Source organism: Lepisosteus platostomus, chromosome 9, assembly GCF_059453375.1.
Source record: "Lepisosteus platostomus isolate fLepPlt1 chromosome 9, fLepPlt1.hap1, whole genome shotgun sequence".
NCBI lineage: Eukaryota > Metazoa > Chordata > Actinopteri > Semionotiformes > Lepisosteidae > Lepisosteus > Lepisosteus platostomus.
In genome coordinates, this window is record NC_142619.1 from 44,672,755 (window position 1) to 44,693,026 (window position 20,272).

Sequence of the window (20,272 nt, forward strand, 5' to 3'; positions counted from 1 at the left end):
TGAAAAATGAACAGCTCTTAATGGATGTTCAGTTTTTACCTGATTCAGTTTCTTAATACAAACTGTTACATTTTTATTCTGTCTTGTAAATGTATTATGCTGCTTTTCCAAGTTTTTGTGTGTTCAGGTTTTATGGGATACATCAAAACTTGTGTAAGAAAAAAGCTTGTGGTTTTCTTAAAAAATAACATTCCTGTAGTCCAGAATTTAAAATATGAACATGTTATACTGTAATGTCTTAATCTGGCAACAAAGTGCAGTACTTGCAAAACGATCTCTGTTGTATCATTTGGCGTTACACAAAATGAACTTCCTGTTTACTTCATAAACCAGGTCATGCAGGGGTACACCCCAACCATGCTGAATGATACTGTAATCTGCCTACCTGTAACTCAGGGTCATTAACTGTTTGGTCACTCGTCTGCAATCAGACATTAAATAAGACTCAATCACTCAATTAAAAATATAAGATAAGCTGCTTTATCTACATTACAGATGGAGACATTAGTGGTACAAGAGTTCACACTTCCTGTTTTTCACAGGAAAACACAGGTTTTCATATGCAGGCATAGTAAAAAATCATTTAACATATGCAAATAAAAGAGGTTAAAACATTTGCAAATCACAATATGACCACAGTTGATGTTTTAGTCTTGTATTTATTTCTGAACACAAAAATCATTTTTACACACTTCTTTTCAGCTCACACACTGACACTGACTTAAGCCAAATGTGTCAAGTAAGAAGGTTGCACCACAAGATGAGGCGAGATGTGAGGTTACTACAGTACCAGTCCAGAGGATGACGATAGGTCAGATGATGAAGTAAGAACCACCAAAACCTTGCATTTTACACTGATTTCCTGTTCTGAATGGCATTAACCTCTTCCTTGCTGACACTGCTGCTCCCCATAACCAAACATTAAGGTTATACAATCTGGAGCCATGTGTGCAAGGAAGAGGCAGGATGGAAGCTCCTTGTCTCTACTATGTTCATCAGACATCTATGGCAACTGACACTTGACCTCTGACCTGAGGAGGACAACTGGTCAGGTGATGATTTAACAACAGGAAGTGGAGGCTTCCAAAAGGGCTGCTGCCCTGCAATGTGTTCCAATGGACAGGTTGCATGAAATGCACGGTATCAGAGAAAATAGGAAAAGCCAGTGTGGAGCTCTAAAGAGAGACATCTAAAGATTAAACTCCTACCCCAGAAAAAAAAAAAAGGTAAAATCATCATGGCGAACCCTGGTAGCCAAGAGGAAACCAGAGGCCGATTCAAAGCAAGTCAACAGGGAAAAACAGCTGTGGCCTCAGTTTAAGAAAGAGTCTGTGCTGAAAGTAAGCATCTTAGCAACCTGTCTCTTTAGTTAAGGAGAAACAACCGACAAAGCTGAATTTAGTTTAGGTTCAGGAGAGCTACATATTCTTTTGTTTCAATTTAATTTTCCACTACACTGTAAACAGAAAGCACCATTTCACCCATAGTGCTGTCTCTGTGTGTGTATGTAGCCTAAGACTGTTGCTACAGTAATGTGGCACATTCCTGGGGCTCTAATTCTAAACAAACTGAGCTAGAATATACAGAGAAGTCTCCTGGTTACATTCTTAAGAGGATGAAATACTGAAAGCATATAAAGCTTAAAGCAGAGTAATACAGAAATAGGGTGCAAACTTGAATAAAATGGTGATAACGTATCTATGTAGTTAATGGTTTAAAAATATTTAACCCCATTTCAATTTTGTGTTAACTTTTTTTAATGAAACATGTCAAACTTGAATAAGAGCAGTCATACAAGTTCATTGTGCAATCTAACTTAATCTATTGTGTGACTGAAAAATGTTGAGAAACATTCTCTGAGCCTAAGCTCTCAAGATGGTTCTATACTCCAGTAAGGTTCTGTATGGATGCTCTAAAAGAAATACAAATGTCATATTCTTCATTTATCATTACTATTGAAATTTATTTATAAAAAACATTTATACTGTCAACCAATATAAAGAGTAAACAATTTATATTTAAAATACATACTTGTGTAAAGAGAGCGAACAACAGGAAGTGAATAAGCTTCTCAACAAAAACTAAATATTACACCTGAAATTAAAGTAATAAAAATATCTTCATGTACAAGAGCTGCTAGGTACGCAACTGCCACAAATCATAACACAAGATACTGTAGTGTAAAGGCATCCTAGTCACATCAACAGTAGAATATGATTGCCAGTTCTCTAATATATATGTTTTTCTACTAATACAGATTCAAGCAAGATTTTGTTTTTTTACCACTAATCATTAATGAACTGAAGGGAAACAAAGACCAAGTCAATACAAAAACATGCACTTTAAATATCAGAAAATAAAATCACCTATAAAAATGGTTCAATTTAAAAAAACGTGCTGAGTAACAAACTACGCTAAATCATTTAAATGACAGTACTTCTGTTGTTTTTTAAAGCACGATACAAAGTAAAAAGAGAAACGGATTTCATAGGCAGAAGAGTGCAAAAGTGAACTCATTATAAGTGTTGAGTACTGTATTTCAAATTTTATGCTAAGTAACACTGAAACTTTCCCATCTATTGGCAATACCACTCACTGACCAAGTTTGTAAGAATAAGGGGAAGATCTGGCGTGCTGTTAAATACTGACAGCAAAACCTTCTGCCAGAGACTGCGCAGCAGGGCTTCCTGTACCTGGCACCACCAGAGACAGTGAGGGAAAGGGGATGTGGAGATGTGTGTATTTCTCCAGTTCTTATTATACCCTTGCTGGGGGAGGTCGGCGCCCTGGGCCCTGCTGTGCTGTGGTCCTCTGGTGATCAGTGTGCCAGCTTGTCTCTTTATACACAAACCATCCGTTCCCAGACCACAGAAGACAATTCAGGAAGCCCAACACCTAAAGCAAAACAGGATTAAAACAAGTGTAAAAATCCAGGCCACAGAACAAACAAACCTCTAATTTTTTAAGGAAACTGGACGTACAAAAGCAGTACAACTCCAGTCTGTCATGATAATAAACCATGGCACCAGAGTTACTCTGTTGTTTTAAAGTGCACTGTATTATTACATTACATTCATTTTGATAATTGCAGGCTATTACTGTCACCTACTGTCTAATTATACAAGTACTATAAATACAAATTATCATACAAATTATATACAATAATTCTCATATTATTCATACAATATATCATACAAAGGAGCTGAGCTTGTAGACAGAAGTGAAAGGTGCACTGTTGAGGGGGGACTGTGACTTGGACTTCAGTCATAATCTCACAGATGGGATGCTCAGTCAAGCACAGACACCAAATGTCTGAACCTGTAAAACCTGTTACTAAATGTAATGTTTTAAAAAAAAGAATGTAAAATGTAAGTTGACCACCACCCCTCAAAGATCAGAAATTCTAATAATTCCATGATCAAACCCAAAAAGTAGCAAATCAATTTCAAACCTCTGAAAACTACTTTTGAAAATCATGATACAAACAACAAATCTGTCCACATTCTACACTGCAACTTAAATTTTGAAGGTCATCTGAAGGTGGCCAGGCAAACTTACAACCTCTCCCAACAGTACACATCTAAAAGTCTTGGCCCATTTCCCTTTTAATTGCCATTTTGTATTAAATAGGCAAACAGTTCTGATGGCTGAGATGAAAGAAAATGAAACAGATTTGATGTCCATTGCATTTATGATTTTCAGATAATACTTTTTAAAACTTGCTCATCTGAATATAGAGACTGACGATGGCCTTTAAAACAAAGCTTTATAATAATTTATTAATGCTACAACATTTACATGAGAAGTGAGGAGTGTGCACATTTGTGAGAAAAAAATGATTTTTCACTTTTTATCTTAATTTTTATTACCCACCCAATCTGAAAGTCACCTCAGCTCACAGCAACAACCATTTATCGCCACAGGAGGAGAATGAGCAAGCTCCGACAGGCTCCACTGAACTGCCCGCCCACTAAGACATTCATTTTTGACACGATACAAGCTCTGTTCTAACGTTTACCCTGATCTGCTGGTTTGACAACCTGAACCTGATAGGCAAGAACAAACTGGGCAGCCTTGTGAAAACTGATGCTGATCTTCCAGCCCTCTCCACCATCTATCATACACGTGTTTTGCATAAAGCAAAATCCATCAGTGACGATCCTTCACACCCCTTCTTCAATGATTTCCAATTACTCCCATCAGGACGCAACTACCGACTCTCCAAATCCAATATATTATAGTTCTCATTCATACCTGTAGCCATATCCTTACTTAACACTTAGTTTTCTATGCTGATCTGTATGTATACTGTTGTTGTTGTTGTTGACATGTTTTTTTTCTGTCCATCTGTACACCAACACTGCTGCTGTTAAAACAAATTGTCCCCTCGGGGATAATAATGTGCAATGTGCAATCCATCAGCAATGATATGTAAGAGGTTCGCAAGTGCTCAGGATGTAGCAGGAGCCCTACTAACTAATTCCATCACTGGCCACAGCATTCCTGAACCAATTCTGGACCTCGCTTGGGGAATCCCGTTCACAATCAACGAGTGACAACCCAGGCACGATCTCAGGGCATCTGGATTAATTAATAATTAATAATAATAATAAGCGCTTTTCTGGAAACTCCACTCAAAGGGCTTTACAGGTAATGGGGACTCCCCTCCGCCACCACCAATGTGCAGCATCCACCTGGATGATGCGACTGCAGCCATAGTGCGCCAGAATGCTCACCACACATCAGCTATCACTAGGGAGGAGAGCAGAGTGATGAAGCCAATTCATAGATGGGATTAGGAGGCCAAGATTGGTAAGGGCCAATAGGAAATTTGGCCAGGACACTGGGGTTATACCCCTACTCTTTTCGAGAAACGCCCTGGGATTTTTAATGACCACAGAGAGTCAGGACCTTAGTTTTACGTCTCATTTAAGGACAGCACCTGTTTACAGTATAGTGTCCCCATCACTATACTGGGGCATTAGGACCCAGGTGAGCACCAGCTGCTGGCCCCACTAACACCTCTTCCAGCAGCAACCTTAGTTTTTCCCAAGAGGTCTCCCATCCAGGTACTGACAAGCCTCACACCTGCTTAGCTTCAGTGGGTTGCCAGTTGTGAGTTGCAGAGTGATATGGCTGCTGGATAGCTCAGGATTAGGGCTCAAGATGCACTCAAGAGTCAGAGCACTGACCAGCCGAGTCCCTCAGAAGACCCGAAGGAAAGCAGATTTCTTAGGTAAAAAAACATCACCGAGGGGATTAGGATTAAGCTGGTTTTCGATTGAAAATGACATTTTCAAAGAAAAAGTTATTAACCTTCTTATACAATAGCCGTGGGAGCATGCATGTAAGGTTTGCCTTACCTGCGCAGATTCATCTGATGCTTTTAGTGTTGTTCTGGAATACCTGGGCTGAACAGTTTCAGCATGTAATGCAGTGCTGAAGGTCATTATGCTTGTGCTTTGGTGTTCATCTGTCTTGTACCTTTTTAATACTGGTGGGATAATGTGTGTCACACATGCAAGTATATTCAGAAGTCTGTAAGAAAACATGTTACATGGACTGCATTCTTTCTCCTGCAGAATTCAATGGTTACAGCTGTTCAAGGGTGCCACTACAAACTAATTCAACTGAAGAATACTATGCATAAACAGTTCCAATCACACAAGATGTCACCTGACCATCATGAACCCCCTGGTGACTTTCACATGCAAATGGAAATGTAAACTACATTTTTACGTTTCTGTCAAAACAGCAAGTAAACTCTGCCTTTCCCTTTGTTTCCATAACGTCAAGTGAAGAGGCAACGTCCTGTGCAAAATACATTGAACCCATGGTAATGCAGACGTAACAGGACTCTTTTTTTATTTGATACCAGCAAAACTGAAAAGAAGCTAAATCCACCCTTTTTTTAAATCCCAACATCCGAAGTACTCACTCTGAATGCACTTTGAGGTCTGTGATCCTCTCATTCCTGGTCATTATCTATGACTGGGATTCTGAGGCAAACAACTGCTTCAGCGCCACCAGGTGGGTTTGGAAATACTCTGCCAAGGCTCTCACAGCCCCAGCCAAACGGCAAATCAAGCAGCTTCCAGGCTGCCTGCAGATACCTCTAATCTAATCAAGTCCTCTCGCTTGTCATTACAGAGCGTGTAGCATGCCAAAAGACGAATGACCAGACTCCACCAGCCTGCCTGCCCTTCCTCATACAGAAGTCACTGCTGTGAGCCAAAAATGACAACTAGCAATTCCAATTGGGTGGGTATTTGATAAGAAAGAAGTGGTGATTCTAGATTAAAAGAAATTCCAAGCACCTTTGTATGACTTTTGTGGTCAAAATAAAGATTTGGTACTCACTGCCGACACATTCAGGCCACGCATATTAGCGTACTGTGTAACATCACAAGCGACTTCATTACACAATGATAGCATTGATTTGATTCCCTCAAGACCAGTAGCATATTTCACATTGTGAAGTCCTCGAGCCCAGGCTGAAGAGCACACAAGCCATAGGAAGGCAAAGATAACGGTTATGAAGAAGTCCTAGAGAGAAAAAGAGGCAGAAGGGTAATTTTGCATTAGTACCCCTGAAACAACAATAGGTTCTGCACTATAACTGTTTTGTATCCTATGCTGATTGGCACATTTCCTTGAAATTGATTACAAGACAAAGGATATTTAATCAACATTATGTTGATATGCATGTACAACATTAATAAAAGCAGGCCAACTCAAATTCCAGCAAGAGGGTGGCATGGCGGTGTAGCGGTTAGCACTGCAGCCTTGTGCTTTTGGGACCTTGGTTCAACCCCAGACCTGGGGTGTTATCTGCATGACGTTTGTATGTTATACTAATAATAATTGCTTACACTTATGTAGCACTTTTCTGGACACTCCACTCAAAGAGCTTTACAGGTAATGGGGACTCCCTTCCACCACCACCAATGTGCAGCATCCACCTGGATGTTCACATATGTTTCCTCCCACAATTCAAAGATATTCTGGTATGTTAATTGACTTCTGGGAAAAAATGGCCCCAATGTGTGTGTGTGCCCTGCAATGGACTAGTGTTCTATGATATTTCCTGCCTGCTGCTTGCTGGGACAGACTCCAGTTCCTGTGACCCTGTATTGTATAAAGCAGTTAAAAAATGGAAGGATGGATTTTTTCAGTGAGAGAAAGCCATTCCAACATTCTTGCTCACTAGGTCACTAGCAGCTTAAGGCCCACCTGTTTCTGGAAGGAACCCAGGAAAAATGCATTAACAGCATGACTAAGAAGTTTGTTTCTATTCCTCACAACTGTTTATGTAAAAGCGTGCCACCTACTTTCAGTCATAAATACTGCTCTCCTTAGTTTCCTCTCACGAATGCTTAATTAATACAAAACGCGCATAAGAAGTGTGGGTCTTCATTCTTGTCTCTCAAAATTATGATTTGCTATGAGAATGTCCACAAACACTTACCTATCCTTTGCACTTGCAGCAGAGAAAGAAAACCAAGAAAAGAGTATTATGCTGGTTTCAGACAGTAAACATTTGTGAAAAATGAGACATTCGCTTACCTTTGAAAACAAAATTATAAATACAGTACATAGAAAGAGGGGGCGCAGTTTCAGTCACACAAGTATGCACTGCTTGTCACATGTTCTTGTCTTCAGTTTAAGACATCTTTAGGAAATCATTTAAATATCAGTGCTATGTAAGGCAACTTTTGACTGTAAATTCATTTTAATGAAAATGTACAGTTCTCCTGCGCTGAAAATGAAGGTTTGGGTCGATTGTGTAACATGTTTTAGCAGAAATATCTGTCCTAAAAAGCTCTGACAAGAGGAAATAAAAGCTATGTTGATCTCCTTAAAGCAAACACAGAGTGCAGCTGAGGATAGTAATCATGTGAGGAAAGCAGTCATCTGAGTACAGTTCTGGTTCCATGTAAAAAAAGCAGTGGCAACACTGAGTTTTTTTTAATCAATAGTCATAGTATACAATGTTTATATGCAATAAGGTAACATGAAAAATGTATCACAATAATAGTAAATCGTCATCTACACTAAACTGCTATAGGCAATCACTGGAAATGAAAGTCTCAAATAACATTTATATACAGTATGTATAAGACACAAACATCATTAGAAGGCTTAAAAAACTTTGCAAGTCTTCTCATTAAAATTGTACAATTAATAATAATAATTTCTAAATCTTTGCAGAAGAAAAAAATATTTTATATGTCTTTTCAAAGCACATAAAAATGTTAGAAAGTTAGTTCTTTTCTTGTCTAAGAACCCAGTATTACCACCTCATAACCTGATCATGTCAGATCTCAGAAGCTAAGCAAAGCTGGGCCTGGTTAATACTGGGAAGGAAGACCCCCCCCCACAGAAAAAAACGAGGGATGTTGGTGGACCAGTAGGTGGTGCTCTTCCTTCTATTCTAGAACCTGCTATCCAATGCAATCGTATGGTGACCAGGGACGCTGTGCTGTCCCTCAGTTGAGATGTCTAACTGATCTGCTGTGTAGTGGGGCTGTTGGCTCATAATGGGAACCTATTTATGAAGCACTTTGGGAATCCTTTTAATGAAAAGCAATATAGCGGCAGCACCGTGGAACAGAGGTTAGCATTGAAACCTCACAGCACTGAGGCGATGACACATATATACTGAGATTTTAAATGAATTTTGCCTCATCCACAAAACATTAGAACAAGAAAAAATACAGAACTAAGTTTAATATTAATATTATTAATAATATTATTTTCTATCAATGTAAATAGAAAGAAGGAGTGATTTATTTTCCTACTTACTACCATTGGCCCAAGGTTTGAGTCCCTGTAAATATGCATATATCCAATATATATGACCAAGGCAAAAATACAGTAGAGGAAAGCCAGAACAGCAATGGCAACAAAGAACTCTGCTGAAGAGGATGAGTCCCCAACTAGACGTGTTTCTTGAACAGTGCGGTTGCAAAGAATTGAATTGTTTGACACTAGCACTTCCTGGCTTAACCTGTAAAGAAAAGAAGAAAAAATATTTTACATAAAGAAACAATTGTCTGTTTCATGCCTGATGGTTATCCTCATGTGCTCAGTTTGACGCTACTTAAAAGTTACTGCCTCTCCCTTCACAGTCCAAAGCAGAGATGTGCACACATAGCAATGCATGAAATCTGCGGGTTTCTAACTAAAGTTCTGGTAGCCTAAGCAACCACTGAGTATTCCTGTTATTATTTACTGCTGGATAATCTATACTTTTCTTCCAGCAAGGCCATAAATTTGTCACATGAAGAAAGCCTGAGAAAGGCCACTATTCCTACAATAGACTGTGGGTTCATAACATCATGGCAGTGTGCCACTTACGAAAGGCATAATAAAAGAGGTATTTATACTAAGTAAGAATGCTCAGCAACTATGTTTAGGGTTTTTTCTGGACACTCGCCTATACTTTACATAAAAGCCTGTCCACTGTGGTTGTAATGGTGCAGTGCATGCTGCTTCAGCTATCTCTCATATGAAATTAAATCCACAGAGCACAGAAAGTGTAATGAAAGCATCATCAAGCACTGCTGTAACTTACTTGAATGGGTAGGCAAAATTGACATTCAAGGTATCATTTCTGCCTTCTCCACACCACAAAGACACTACATTTTTTCCACTGTACCCTCCACAAGTAGCAAAAGCAAACACCCCAAAAATCTGGAAGACAAAATAGATAGTAATGAAACTCTGGAAAAAAAAAACTATAAGGGGCAAAGTAGGCTTTTACAGAATTAATAGTCGGCCTACACTGAGTGGCTTGCCCACAGAACAAATTACTAGCTGAAACACAAAATACTTAACATCACATAAAGTTGCAGATCTCTCAAAAAATAACCTCAACTCTTTCATGAAATTGCTAGAAAAAGTATCCAACTAAATAACACTAATAGTAACAAGAAAAATTATAGGCATATATGGGCGATACATATAGTGCACTACAGCAGAGTTTCATTTTCTGATAAGTGTTATCATTAATTTTCAGAAAAACATCATCATCTTACTAGTGTAACGGAAGTAACAACAGATACGGACACACAGAGAGTGATGGGGCTTTTGATAAAGTTCCTCTTAAAAGAGTAATTCTCAAATTATAGGCAATAGGCATTAAAGATACAGCATATACTATAGTTAGAACTGGTAGAGTAGGTTAATGGACAGGAAAGGGATGATACAGATATGTATGAAATTCTTACAATGGGGTGTTATAACCCAACTCCTGTGGCAGTACCTCAGGAATCTGTAGTAACACCACTACTCCTTGATTTTCTACCAACAATCTAGATTCTGGTATAGTTAGCAAAACAGTCAAGTTCACAGATTTTACCAAATTAAGAGGATTAGCAATAACCATAAAAGCTGAAAAAAGAAACAAGTTTAAAAACATTTTGTCCAAATTCTGAGTACACAAAAACACCTGAAACATATAATTTAAGGTAGACAAGCAAAGAGTGCTGCATGCAAGTAACAAACACAAACTAGAAATAAAATATAAATGAAAACCAGAGCTTGAAGACACTAGTTATGAGAAAAAATAGTTTACATGCAAAAACGTATATGCAAAAAAAGTAAGATATTACAGGATAGACGAGCCTAAATAAAAGAGTTGAGAATTAATCTAAGGATGTTATGTTAGAAATGTACAATGTGCAAGTACATTAAAAAAACTTTTTACAATCTTGTTAAAAAAATATACAGCATATTACTGCACTGGAATCAATCAACGTTCACAGTTAACAGAAACGTAATAAGGTACATTTCCAGTCTCAAAGGAATGTCTTATAATGAGCCTAAAACAATCAAATCTTTTAGCCTTGAACAGAGAAAACTGGGAGGGTTTCCTGATTACAGTATTCAAAAGCCACAAAGTCAATGAAACATGGAATAGAGAAAACAAATGGAAACTAAGGGGAAGTAATTATAATAATTAATCCTTGCATTTACATAGCACTTTTCATCACAGATCCTAAAACATCTCACACACAGGAGGAGACCCGCTTCATTAAGTGCTGTTCCCTTCTGGGTAACATACAGCAGCCATGAGGCACTACCAACTCCCCTTGACAACAGATCAGGCAGAGGAGTTTCAGCCACTGAAGGAAGGGGGGAAGGTCAGACACAGCCGAAATTAGCCAGGACACTATGGAGTAACACCTCCACCTGGAGATCTGGAATGACTATGTAGGCTGGACCACGGTTTAAAATCTCATCACCTATAAAGACGGCACAATGTCCCCAGTTGCCATTGGGTTTCAATTTGGGAATTCATGGAAAGAACGCCCAAGCCCGGACCTGCAACCTATGGGTCCACCACCTGCAGCAGCAAACTTAATTTGCTAGGAGACCTTCCATCTCAGTACTAACAGGCTACAAGGTGGCACCACTGTACATTTAAAATGGAGACAGGAAGTGCCTCTTTTTCACAAAGGCTTCAGTGACTCTGGAATAAGTTACCCAGCCATGCTGCTTGAAGCCAATATCCAGGCTTCTTAAAAGACATGTCTAGAGGAGATCCTCGGATCAATTAGCTGCTATCATCCAAATGGGTATGATGGGCTGCATGGCCCCTTCTTGTTTGTAATCTTTCTTATGCTCCAGCTGATGTCATCGTTTCTTTCGAAAGAAGTCCGAAACCTGTGTGTCTGGAATAAATCAAAACTTTAACCGGCTTACTAATCACATACTCCAAACCAAGAAGTTGATGGCAGCTTTCCATTGGGTAAACACAAGCAGCCTTTGGCAGAGAAAAAAACTGCCATAGAGAGATATTTAGAAATTGAAACTGCATGGTCAATGTTTCTGACCTAATCAAATATAGAAGAACAGTCAAGAATACTGCTTCCAGGATCAAAGATTAAAAAAAATAATATTTGCAAATAGTTATTAGTTTGCAATAACCAGGGGTATACGACAGGTGCTGTAAAACAATGTAGTCAGGAGAAATATCAGTAGCACTAATAGAATGCACCAATGTGACCCCAATGTGAGCCCATTCCTATTATGACCTGCCGTAATGCACACACACAGGAGTATGAGCCTACCATTTAGGGAAATGCTTACACCACAGGCCAAAAGAAACAAAAGAAGAATCTTAAATATGAATTAAGAAGCCAAAAGGGACACTTTACACAACATCTTACAAAAATGGCTCAAGTGGGGATGTACATCAGTAAACTGGCTGCAAAGGAACAAGCAGAGGTTAATTCCAAACTGAAAAGTAGAAAGAAAATGCACAATGTTTCAGCTGCTGAGCCTTCTGACATATTGCATTATTCATTCGACTTTTCATCACACAAAAATTAAATATTTTGCAATTTATGTCCAGCTTTTAGTTGAGTGGGGCAAAGGCTCAGTTACAACACTGTGTTGTTATTCTGTCACTTACTGACATTAGTCTGGCACCAGTGATCTCACTGGAATAAACTTAAGTCTTTGTCTGCACAGAACCTTTAGCAACTATCTAGTGACAAAAGACGATGTTGTTTATTATTTGACAGTGTGTTGCCTTCTGTTCAGTCTGAACAGCAAGCTTCTTCTAAAACTTGTCAGGAAAATCGATCATTTTTATAATTCCACCATTGAAGGAAGGGGACTGCCAAATCTTAAAAAAACAAACAACAGACTTGAAAAGCTGAAAGCTAAATGCAATGTTTCATTACAGGAAATAACGAGAAGCAAAATGCAAGCAAACACAATGAAGGATTAAAATATCAGGAAAAACTATAAAGTTTTTGAGGGAGTTCCAACTAAAAGATCAACAAGTATAAAATGCTTTTACTTACAATACATGCCACTTAAATGCACAGAACATTTGTTACTTCTTATTTTGTAAGGACCTGGACATTTCTAACAAGTGAAAAATAAGATTGATTTCAATGAACAGATTTAAGCAGAATGTTTGACTGATTATGATATATTTGGGATAACAGTGGCACTTTCATTTTGCAATACCAGGTATAGTACCTACTGTAAATTAACCATATTCAGCATCAACTGACTCAATTTGCCAGCAGCCATATGACCCTGCAACTCACAACTGCCAACCCACTGAAGATTAAGCAGGTGTGAGCCTGGTCAGTACCTGGATATGAGACCTCCTGGGAAAGCTAAGGTTGCTGCTGGAAGTCTGTGTGGCTCCTAATGCCCCTGTAAAGTGACAGGGACATTATACTGTAAAATAGTGCTGTCCTTCGGATTAGATCAAGGTCTGGGCTCTCTGAGGTCATTAAAAATCCCAGGGTGTTTCTTGAAAAGAGTATGGGTGTTACCTCCTAATAATCCCCATGAACTGGTTTCATCACTCTGTTCTCCTCACCACTGATAGCTGGTGTGTGGGGAGCGTTCTGGTGCACTATGGCTGCTATCGCATCATACAGGTAGGGGCTGCACATTGGTCCAGAAAAGCGCTATGTAAGTGTAAGCAATTATTATTATCATCATCCATTTTCTAATCACTTTATCCAAGACTGGTGCAAGGCAGGATACACTCAGGTTGTAGCTCCAACCAGTCAAAGGTTTCATTATCTTACCACTAATTTTTGTGTTTTAAAGTCACAAGCTATCATTCAATCTTATAAAATAATCTAAAATTATTATATAACTTTATTTACATGAGTTAGGAGTAATAGAATCTACTCCATTGTATCTCAGAAAAACCTTTTCATTTCAGAGAGTCTGAAAACAATGGGTAGTTTGCACAGGTGCAAGACAAGTAAACACAAAAGATCAAAAGGGATATTCTGGCGATTTATTCTGGTTAACCAGAATAAAGAATAAACATTCAACACAGGAAGGCAGCGTATTAAGAAAGGAAGGAAGGAGAATCAACAGGCAAGAGGACCTTGATCTGATCAGTCCTGGAAACCAGATTCTGGCTCTGTAATTTGATCTTTATTTAAGAGAGCTTGCCACACTCATATTTCAGGCAATTGTATTTTGGGATCCTCAGACTAAAACTCTCTTAATTTCATGATGCATTTTTAGAATAGGAAGTCAGATTCCCTTTCACCTTTGAGCATCCAAAACATAGGAAGGGAGATGTAGCTCTGAGTAATATTGTTTTACTTAGGATGCAAAGTTTATTTCTCGTTTGCCTGTTTAGGTTTTAATATGGTGTTTCATCTCTCAGAGATAGAACTCTGGGTTATCTGGGTGTGTAGAATGTAGGCTTCTGAGATGCTTTGTTCTGTAATTAGTGTAACCGGTATATGTGTTTGTGGTAAATATTGTGTGTTGTCTAGTTGTTTTATTGTCTTGTTATTCTTGTTGTCCTATAAATATTTGTTTGGCCTAGTTTGCCTCTGATTTATAAGTCTTTTGTCAGAGCTGGACCAGAGACAAAAGAACTTGCATGCTTCAAATTACACCTACAGCTCAGGTATATCTTTGACATAATGGGGTTTTAAATTATTTTATTTGCCACTCTTTCCTGACAACCACGTGTGTAACAATACAATATAAACATTACAAAATATTATTTTTTCTATATACAAACTTGGGTGTTTATGGCGACACATGGCTCACATCTTTCATATAATATATGGAAGCAATAAAAATGGCAAACAAAATGATCGGGTATATACAGTCATGTGAAAAAAAAAGTACACCCTCTTTCAATTCAATGGTTGTACATATCAGGGCATAAATAACAATCGTCTGGTCCTCACCAACTTCTATAATTAGACAAATCTAGCCTCAGATAACAGACAACACATAACAGATTTCACTACGTCATTATTTATTCAACAGAAAGTAAGCCAAAATGCAGAATCCATGTGGGGAAAATTAAGTACACCCTTACTGCTTCCATAAGAATTTAGAAGGTAATTAGCAGCCAGGGGCTGCTAATCAAATGTACTTGATTAGTTGATAATCAGGAAGTGTGACCACCTCTATAAAAGCATAACTTTTGAAAAGGATTATTTACAAATGGAGAAAATTCAAGACAGTTGCCAATCTTCCGAGGAGTGGGTGTCCCAGCAAATCCACCCCAAGGTTAGACCGTATAATGCTCAGAGAAATCGCAAAGAACCCAAGAGCTACATCTAGGGACCTACAGGCCTCGGTTAACATGTTAAATGTTAAAGTTCATAACAGTATGATCAGAAAAAGACTGAACAGGTATGGCATTCATGGAAGGGTAGCCAGGAGAAAGCCCCTTCTCTCCAAAAAGAACATGGCAGCACGGCTTAGGTTTGCAAAGTTGTATCTGAACAAACCACAGGATTTCTGGAACAGTGTCCTTTGGACAGACGAGACGAGATGTTTGGTCATTATGCACAATGCCGTGTTTGGCGAAAACCAAACACAGCGCATCACCATAAACACCTCATACCAACAGTCATGCATGGTGGTGGAGGGGTGATGATTTGGGCTTGTTTTGCAGCCACCGGACCTTGGCAACTTGCAGCCATCGAGTTGACCATGAACTCCTCTTTATACAAGAGTACTCTAGAGACAAATGTGAGGCCATCTGTCCGACAGCTAAAGCTTGGCCGCAATTGGGTCATGCAACAGGACAATGATCCCAAGCACACCAGCTAATCTATAACTGAATGGCTGAAAAAGAAAAGAATCAGGGTGTTGGAATGGCCAAGTCAAAGTCCAGACCTCAACCCCATTACAGTGGCGGGACCTTAAAGGAATGCCCTCAAACATCAATGAACCGAAGCAATGTTGTAGAGAGCAGTGCGCCAAAATTCCTCCAAAACGATGTAAGAGACTGATACACTCATACAGAAAACGATCACTTCAAGTTATTGCTGCTTCAGGTGGTTCTACAAGCTACTGAATCATGGGGTGTACTTAGTTTTTCACACATATTGGCTTAATTTGCGTTAAATAATGTTGTGTTTGTCTCCTGTGGTTAGATTTACCTAATTTTAGGACCTGGTGAGGACCAGATGATTTTTTGTTATGTCCTGATATATAAAACCATAGAATTGAAAGAGGGTGTACTCACATGACTGTAATCTAAAGTGTAGAATTTAAATATAGGCATGTCATATTACAGTTGAATAATACATTACTTGAACCTCATTTAGAGTATTTTGTACAATTTTAGCCATCATGTAACAAAAAAGATATTGCTGCTGTGGAAGCAGTCTAGAGAACCAGAGCACCAGGCAGTCTGAGACTTAAGGAATGTCCTACAGACAGCCTGAAGGAACTGAACCTTTTTAGTCTTCAGCAGAGAAAACAATGAGGGAAACTGTTATTAGTATTTACAATTATAAAAAGGCTCTCACTATGTCAACCTTCAAAATGAGCAGTGAAAGTGTGGAAGAACCTTTAAAAGAAAGAACAGGCAGCAGCTTTTCAAAGGGTTATAGGAGAGAGGCACAAGCTACTCAGCCATGCAGCTGAAGCCGAATTAGCAGAATGAAATCCTTGAATGAATTAAATGGCTTCCTCTCCTTTGTAACCTTTCTTATGTTCTTATAATAATTTCCTGTTTTCTAGGTTTCTCTTACACGTACAGGGGCTTTCATCAGTTGGAAAAATGTGCCATTTCATTTAACCCTTTACATTTCTCTTGGGGTAGTTACAAGGATTTTGAAGATAAAAACTTTATATTCCGCGGTATCTATTAATTGCATTCCTCTCTCTGGCCTAAGGTTTCACAGTCATTTGATATACTGTACACGCTTCCGTTGGTAGAGAAATTTGTCGATGAAGCAAGTTAAAGTTTTCGAAAATTAAATTATTCGGGGGGAACAAAACACAGGCAAATTCAAGATTTAAAAAGTTACGTGAATTGTGTATGAACTAATTGACATGGCTATGAAAAAAAAAACTTAGACCGCGTTTTAATATTCATGCAAGGCTACTAGAGTATAACCATATTGCGAAAATAACTTAAAAGTTAAGTATAATGCACTTTAATGCATGACATGGTAGTTTTGGATATAACTAATACAGTACAAAAAGTTAACGCCCACCCTCCGAAACGCTGAACAGCAGAATAGGGGAAAACATCTAGACAGATCAAAAATGTTAATTAGCCATGAACTTACAGTATTAGAATATATATATATATTTACGAATCAATGCAAGAAGCATTGAGACTTCGTAAAAATGAAAATGCAAATATATTAAAACGACACAGTTTACGTTTTAACATGAAACAATAACTGCCGGCAAAAGGGGGGCTGGGAGGTCTCGTAAAATTTTCCACGACGTTGATTGCTAATTCATCCGCCACCCAAACTCTGCTGACACTGGAGAGTCCCTGAAAAGACGGTGGGAAAAGACGGCCACTGTACATCCTTTACGTCAGGCCTGGCGTCCCCGAGCTATATTTGAGATCTCCCCCACCCCAACCTGCTCCCCTCAATTTTCAGTTTTCATAACCAACAGGCCATTGGGGTCAGGGTGTCTCTAATTAAAAGTCCAAAACTTACCCATTCCAAGACTCTGAGGAAGCCCAGCGGCTCTTTCAGGGGAGTGAAATTTAACCGAAGTCCCGTCATCTTCTAAAATACATACAGCACACATAAAAAAATCTTCAACTGCAAGTTTATGAGCAGCCCAGTAAGCCAAATGTTTCCTTAAAGTGCAAAAGCCTCGATTACCTTCAAAACCTTTTCAGTTTAAAGCAACTCATCCCGTCCCCCGTCCCCCCCGTCCAGAAAATCTGTTTGTCGTTAGGGGCAGATGCAGACTTAACGTTATATTACCCCGCACTTCGTTGTTCGAGGTGGATGCCTCTGAAATCCCCATTAACATGGCAAAACTTGAGAGGGGGGGAGACTACATTAGAGGCTAAAAAACTCCCTTCTCCGTTGTCACGTCGATCCCCGGTATAATGTTAAATTTATCTTTCGATTAGGCGTATTGCATTATCGGTGCTGTTGCAGAATGTACTTACTGTGATGTCTCCAACCGAAATACTTTTGCTCTTCTAAAGTAATACCCAGCCTTCACCTCGACACTCCTTTAAATCTGTACCAGCAGCTCCTTCTCCTCCCGTTTGACAGAGTTGGCGAATTTGCTTTCTCTGCTTGCTCAGGAAAACGGGTCATATGACTTCTTAAAATGAATCCCGCGAACTCCCAATATCTTGAAGCAGGAGAACTGTAGGCATCGCGGTGGTTTCTGAGGACTTTCGATTAACGCGTTAGCTGCTGGCGACTCAAGGCGAACATCCACCCCTCGCACTAACGTTCTCGTAAAAACAGAAAGGTTAAACTATTGTGGCACTATAAAAATAGTCTGAAATTGCGAAAAAAGAAGCAGTTCATTATTTTTAGTAACCCCCAATAAATTAACAATAGCTGAAAACGGTTACCGAGTACAGACTAGTCTTGCTTCAACTGGACACCTACTATAAAGAAACTCTAAAGATTCTAACTGGGCATCAGACAAAATTTAAGATTAAAGATTAATTTAAAGATTTGCTTACCTTTTAGCCGGAAAATTATCTAAAAGACAGGCCAACGATTTAGACACTTGCAAATTATTCTAGTAGTTTCTCAACAACAACAACAACAACTACAAAAATAATAATAATAATAATAATAATAAAATAATAATAATAATAATAATAGCCTGACTGGTGTAACGAATACGCCCCTGCGTATAAGGATCTCGGCCCCTGTGCTCAAGTTTGTATTTTATATTAATATCTGCCACTTTTAAAAGGTGCGTTCGTCCGCTTTAGGCTGTATATGCTAAATATGCGATATTTTGCTTATTGTTTTAATTTTCTGATATAGTTAAATATGAGAAGAGATACTGCTAGCTGAAGCTGAAGATATCCAGGCTTAAGCAACACATAGACAAGATCCTCGGATCAATTAGCAACCAGCAATTTAAATAGGCTAAACGGACAGCAAGACCTCATTTGTAACCTCTATGTTCTTGTAGTGCTTAATGTTAAGTAATCCATACAATGTATTTTTGTTTGGTCATCAAAAGAGTGTCATCAGCACTGCAAGTAAAAGTTGCAATAATTTCGCAATACCGTCACATGAAAGATTATCAATAAAATGACCTTAAAAGCATCTATTACCACCGCCTTAAGTTCTAACAGTCATTTTAAATATCAGCCCCTATATTGCCTCAGTGACTATTGAGTTTCTTCTTCACCTTTACTGCAAGCAGGAGGCATTCAGGAAAAGACGAGTGTGGATTCTGTGTGTACAGATAAGGTGTAAAAGCTCAATCCGAGGTTATATAATTAGCATGGTACGTATATAGGCTAGTATTTCATTATCTGTCCAGATACTCAGTAGTAGATACGTTTAAATCAGTCGGTCTGTAATAAAATTATTGTAGTAAAATATTTTTGTGGAAAGGGTAGAGGTAGTCACAATGCTATTCATAAGATAAGATAACGTGGGTAGCTGCGTCAGCACGCATAGGCTGCAAAGGAAGGTTTATTCCATGCTGAAAAGAGAAAAACACACAACGTTTAGGCCTTGGAGCCTTCTTCAAGTGTCTGACACCTGAATACAAAGAAACGTTGTGTTTTCTTTCTTCTCTTTTCAGTACGGAATAAACCTAGTACTTGTTTCTTTGCCATACTTATTAGCCATATACTATTGCATTAGGAATTTGTCTTTCGCATACCCCAGCTTGCTCTCCATGAGACACACAGATGGGGAGAGAGTGCAGGGTCAGCCATTTATACGGCACCCCTGGAGCAGCTGGGGTTAAGGGCCGTGCTGAGGGGCCAATGGAGTAGGATTGCTCTGCCAGCCGCGGGATTTGAACCTTCCAACCACAGGTGCAAATTCTTAGCCACAGTGCCACTGCTCCGCCCAAAACATATTAAGGAAACATTAAGAGGTTAAAAATCAGTGTCATATGATAATCCTATAATAAGTGAATTTTTTATCTACTATGTATTCTTTCTTTAAAAAAAATCCAAAAGATATCTCTCAATTATATTGTATGGTGACTGGAATCAACCTATTAATTTTGCAAGTCTCAGCTATAAGAAATACAGAAGAGTGTGGCAGGTTTTCCCACAATGAAACAAAACCTAAAGTCAGTTAAGTTCTATTATTGTACATAGACCAAAGTTTTCATTTAGGATATTACTGTCTGCATAGAAATGCAAACGATAGGAATTTTACATTTCAGTTGCATCTCAACACATTTTTCAAAATGTCCTATTAAGAACAATCATTTATAATACTACAAATGTAAATATAGAGGAATGCCTTTAGGATTATACAGTATCTCACCCTTCTCCTTCTGTTGAGCCCTGACTTTGATCCAAATACACCAG

General features: G+C 38.6%; 1 protein-coding gene across 2 annotated transcripts; it reads right to left on the reverse strand.

Annotated features, from left to right (window-relative positions):
* Positions 1–457: 457 nt before the first annotated feature.
* sypl1 (synaptophysin-like 1) lies at positions 458–18,203 on the reverse strand. 2 transcript variants are annotated; one of them, XM_088645178.1, is made up of 6 exons: positions 17,906–18,203; positions 17,439–17,510; positions 9,578–9,696; positions 8,806–9,010; positions 6,361–6,546; positions 458–2,895 (listed from the first exon to the last, which is right to left on the reverse strand). In XM_088645178.1, exons 2-6 carry the CDS (start codon positions 17,505–17,507, stop codon positions 2,758–2,760), a joined length of 717 nt encoding a protein of 238 aa, XP_088501304.1. In that variant the 5' UTR covers positions 17,508–17,510; positions 17,906–18,203; the 3' UTR covers positions 458–2,757. The 2 variants fall into 2 exon arrangements, with proteins under 2 accessions (XP_088501304.1, XP_088501305.1); XM_088645179.1 differs by lacking the exon at positions 17,906–18,203 and adding an exon at positions 17,610–17,829.
* Between the last annotated feature and the right edge of the window lie 2,069 nt (positions 18,204–20,272).

What these genes read in the sequence shown, in the direction of transcription:
- sypl1 (XM_088645178.1), bottom strand. Translation starts at nt 17,507, where the DNA reads ATGACGGGACTTCGGTTAAATTTCACTCCCCTGAAAGAGCCGCTGGGC. An exon ending in AATTTTGCCTACCCATTCAA is followed by an intron (nt 9,011 to 9,577) that starts GTAAGTTACAGC and finishes TTTTCTTTACAG; the next exon opens with GTTAAGCCAGGAAGTGCTAG. An exon ending in CAAACCTTGGGCCAATGGTA is followed by an intron (nt 6,547 to 8,805) that starts GTAAGTAGGAAA and finishes TTTTCTCTCTAG; the next exon opens with GACTTCTTCATAACCGTTAT.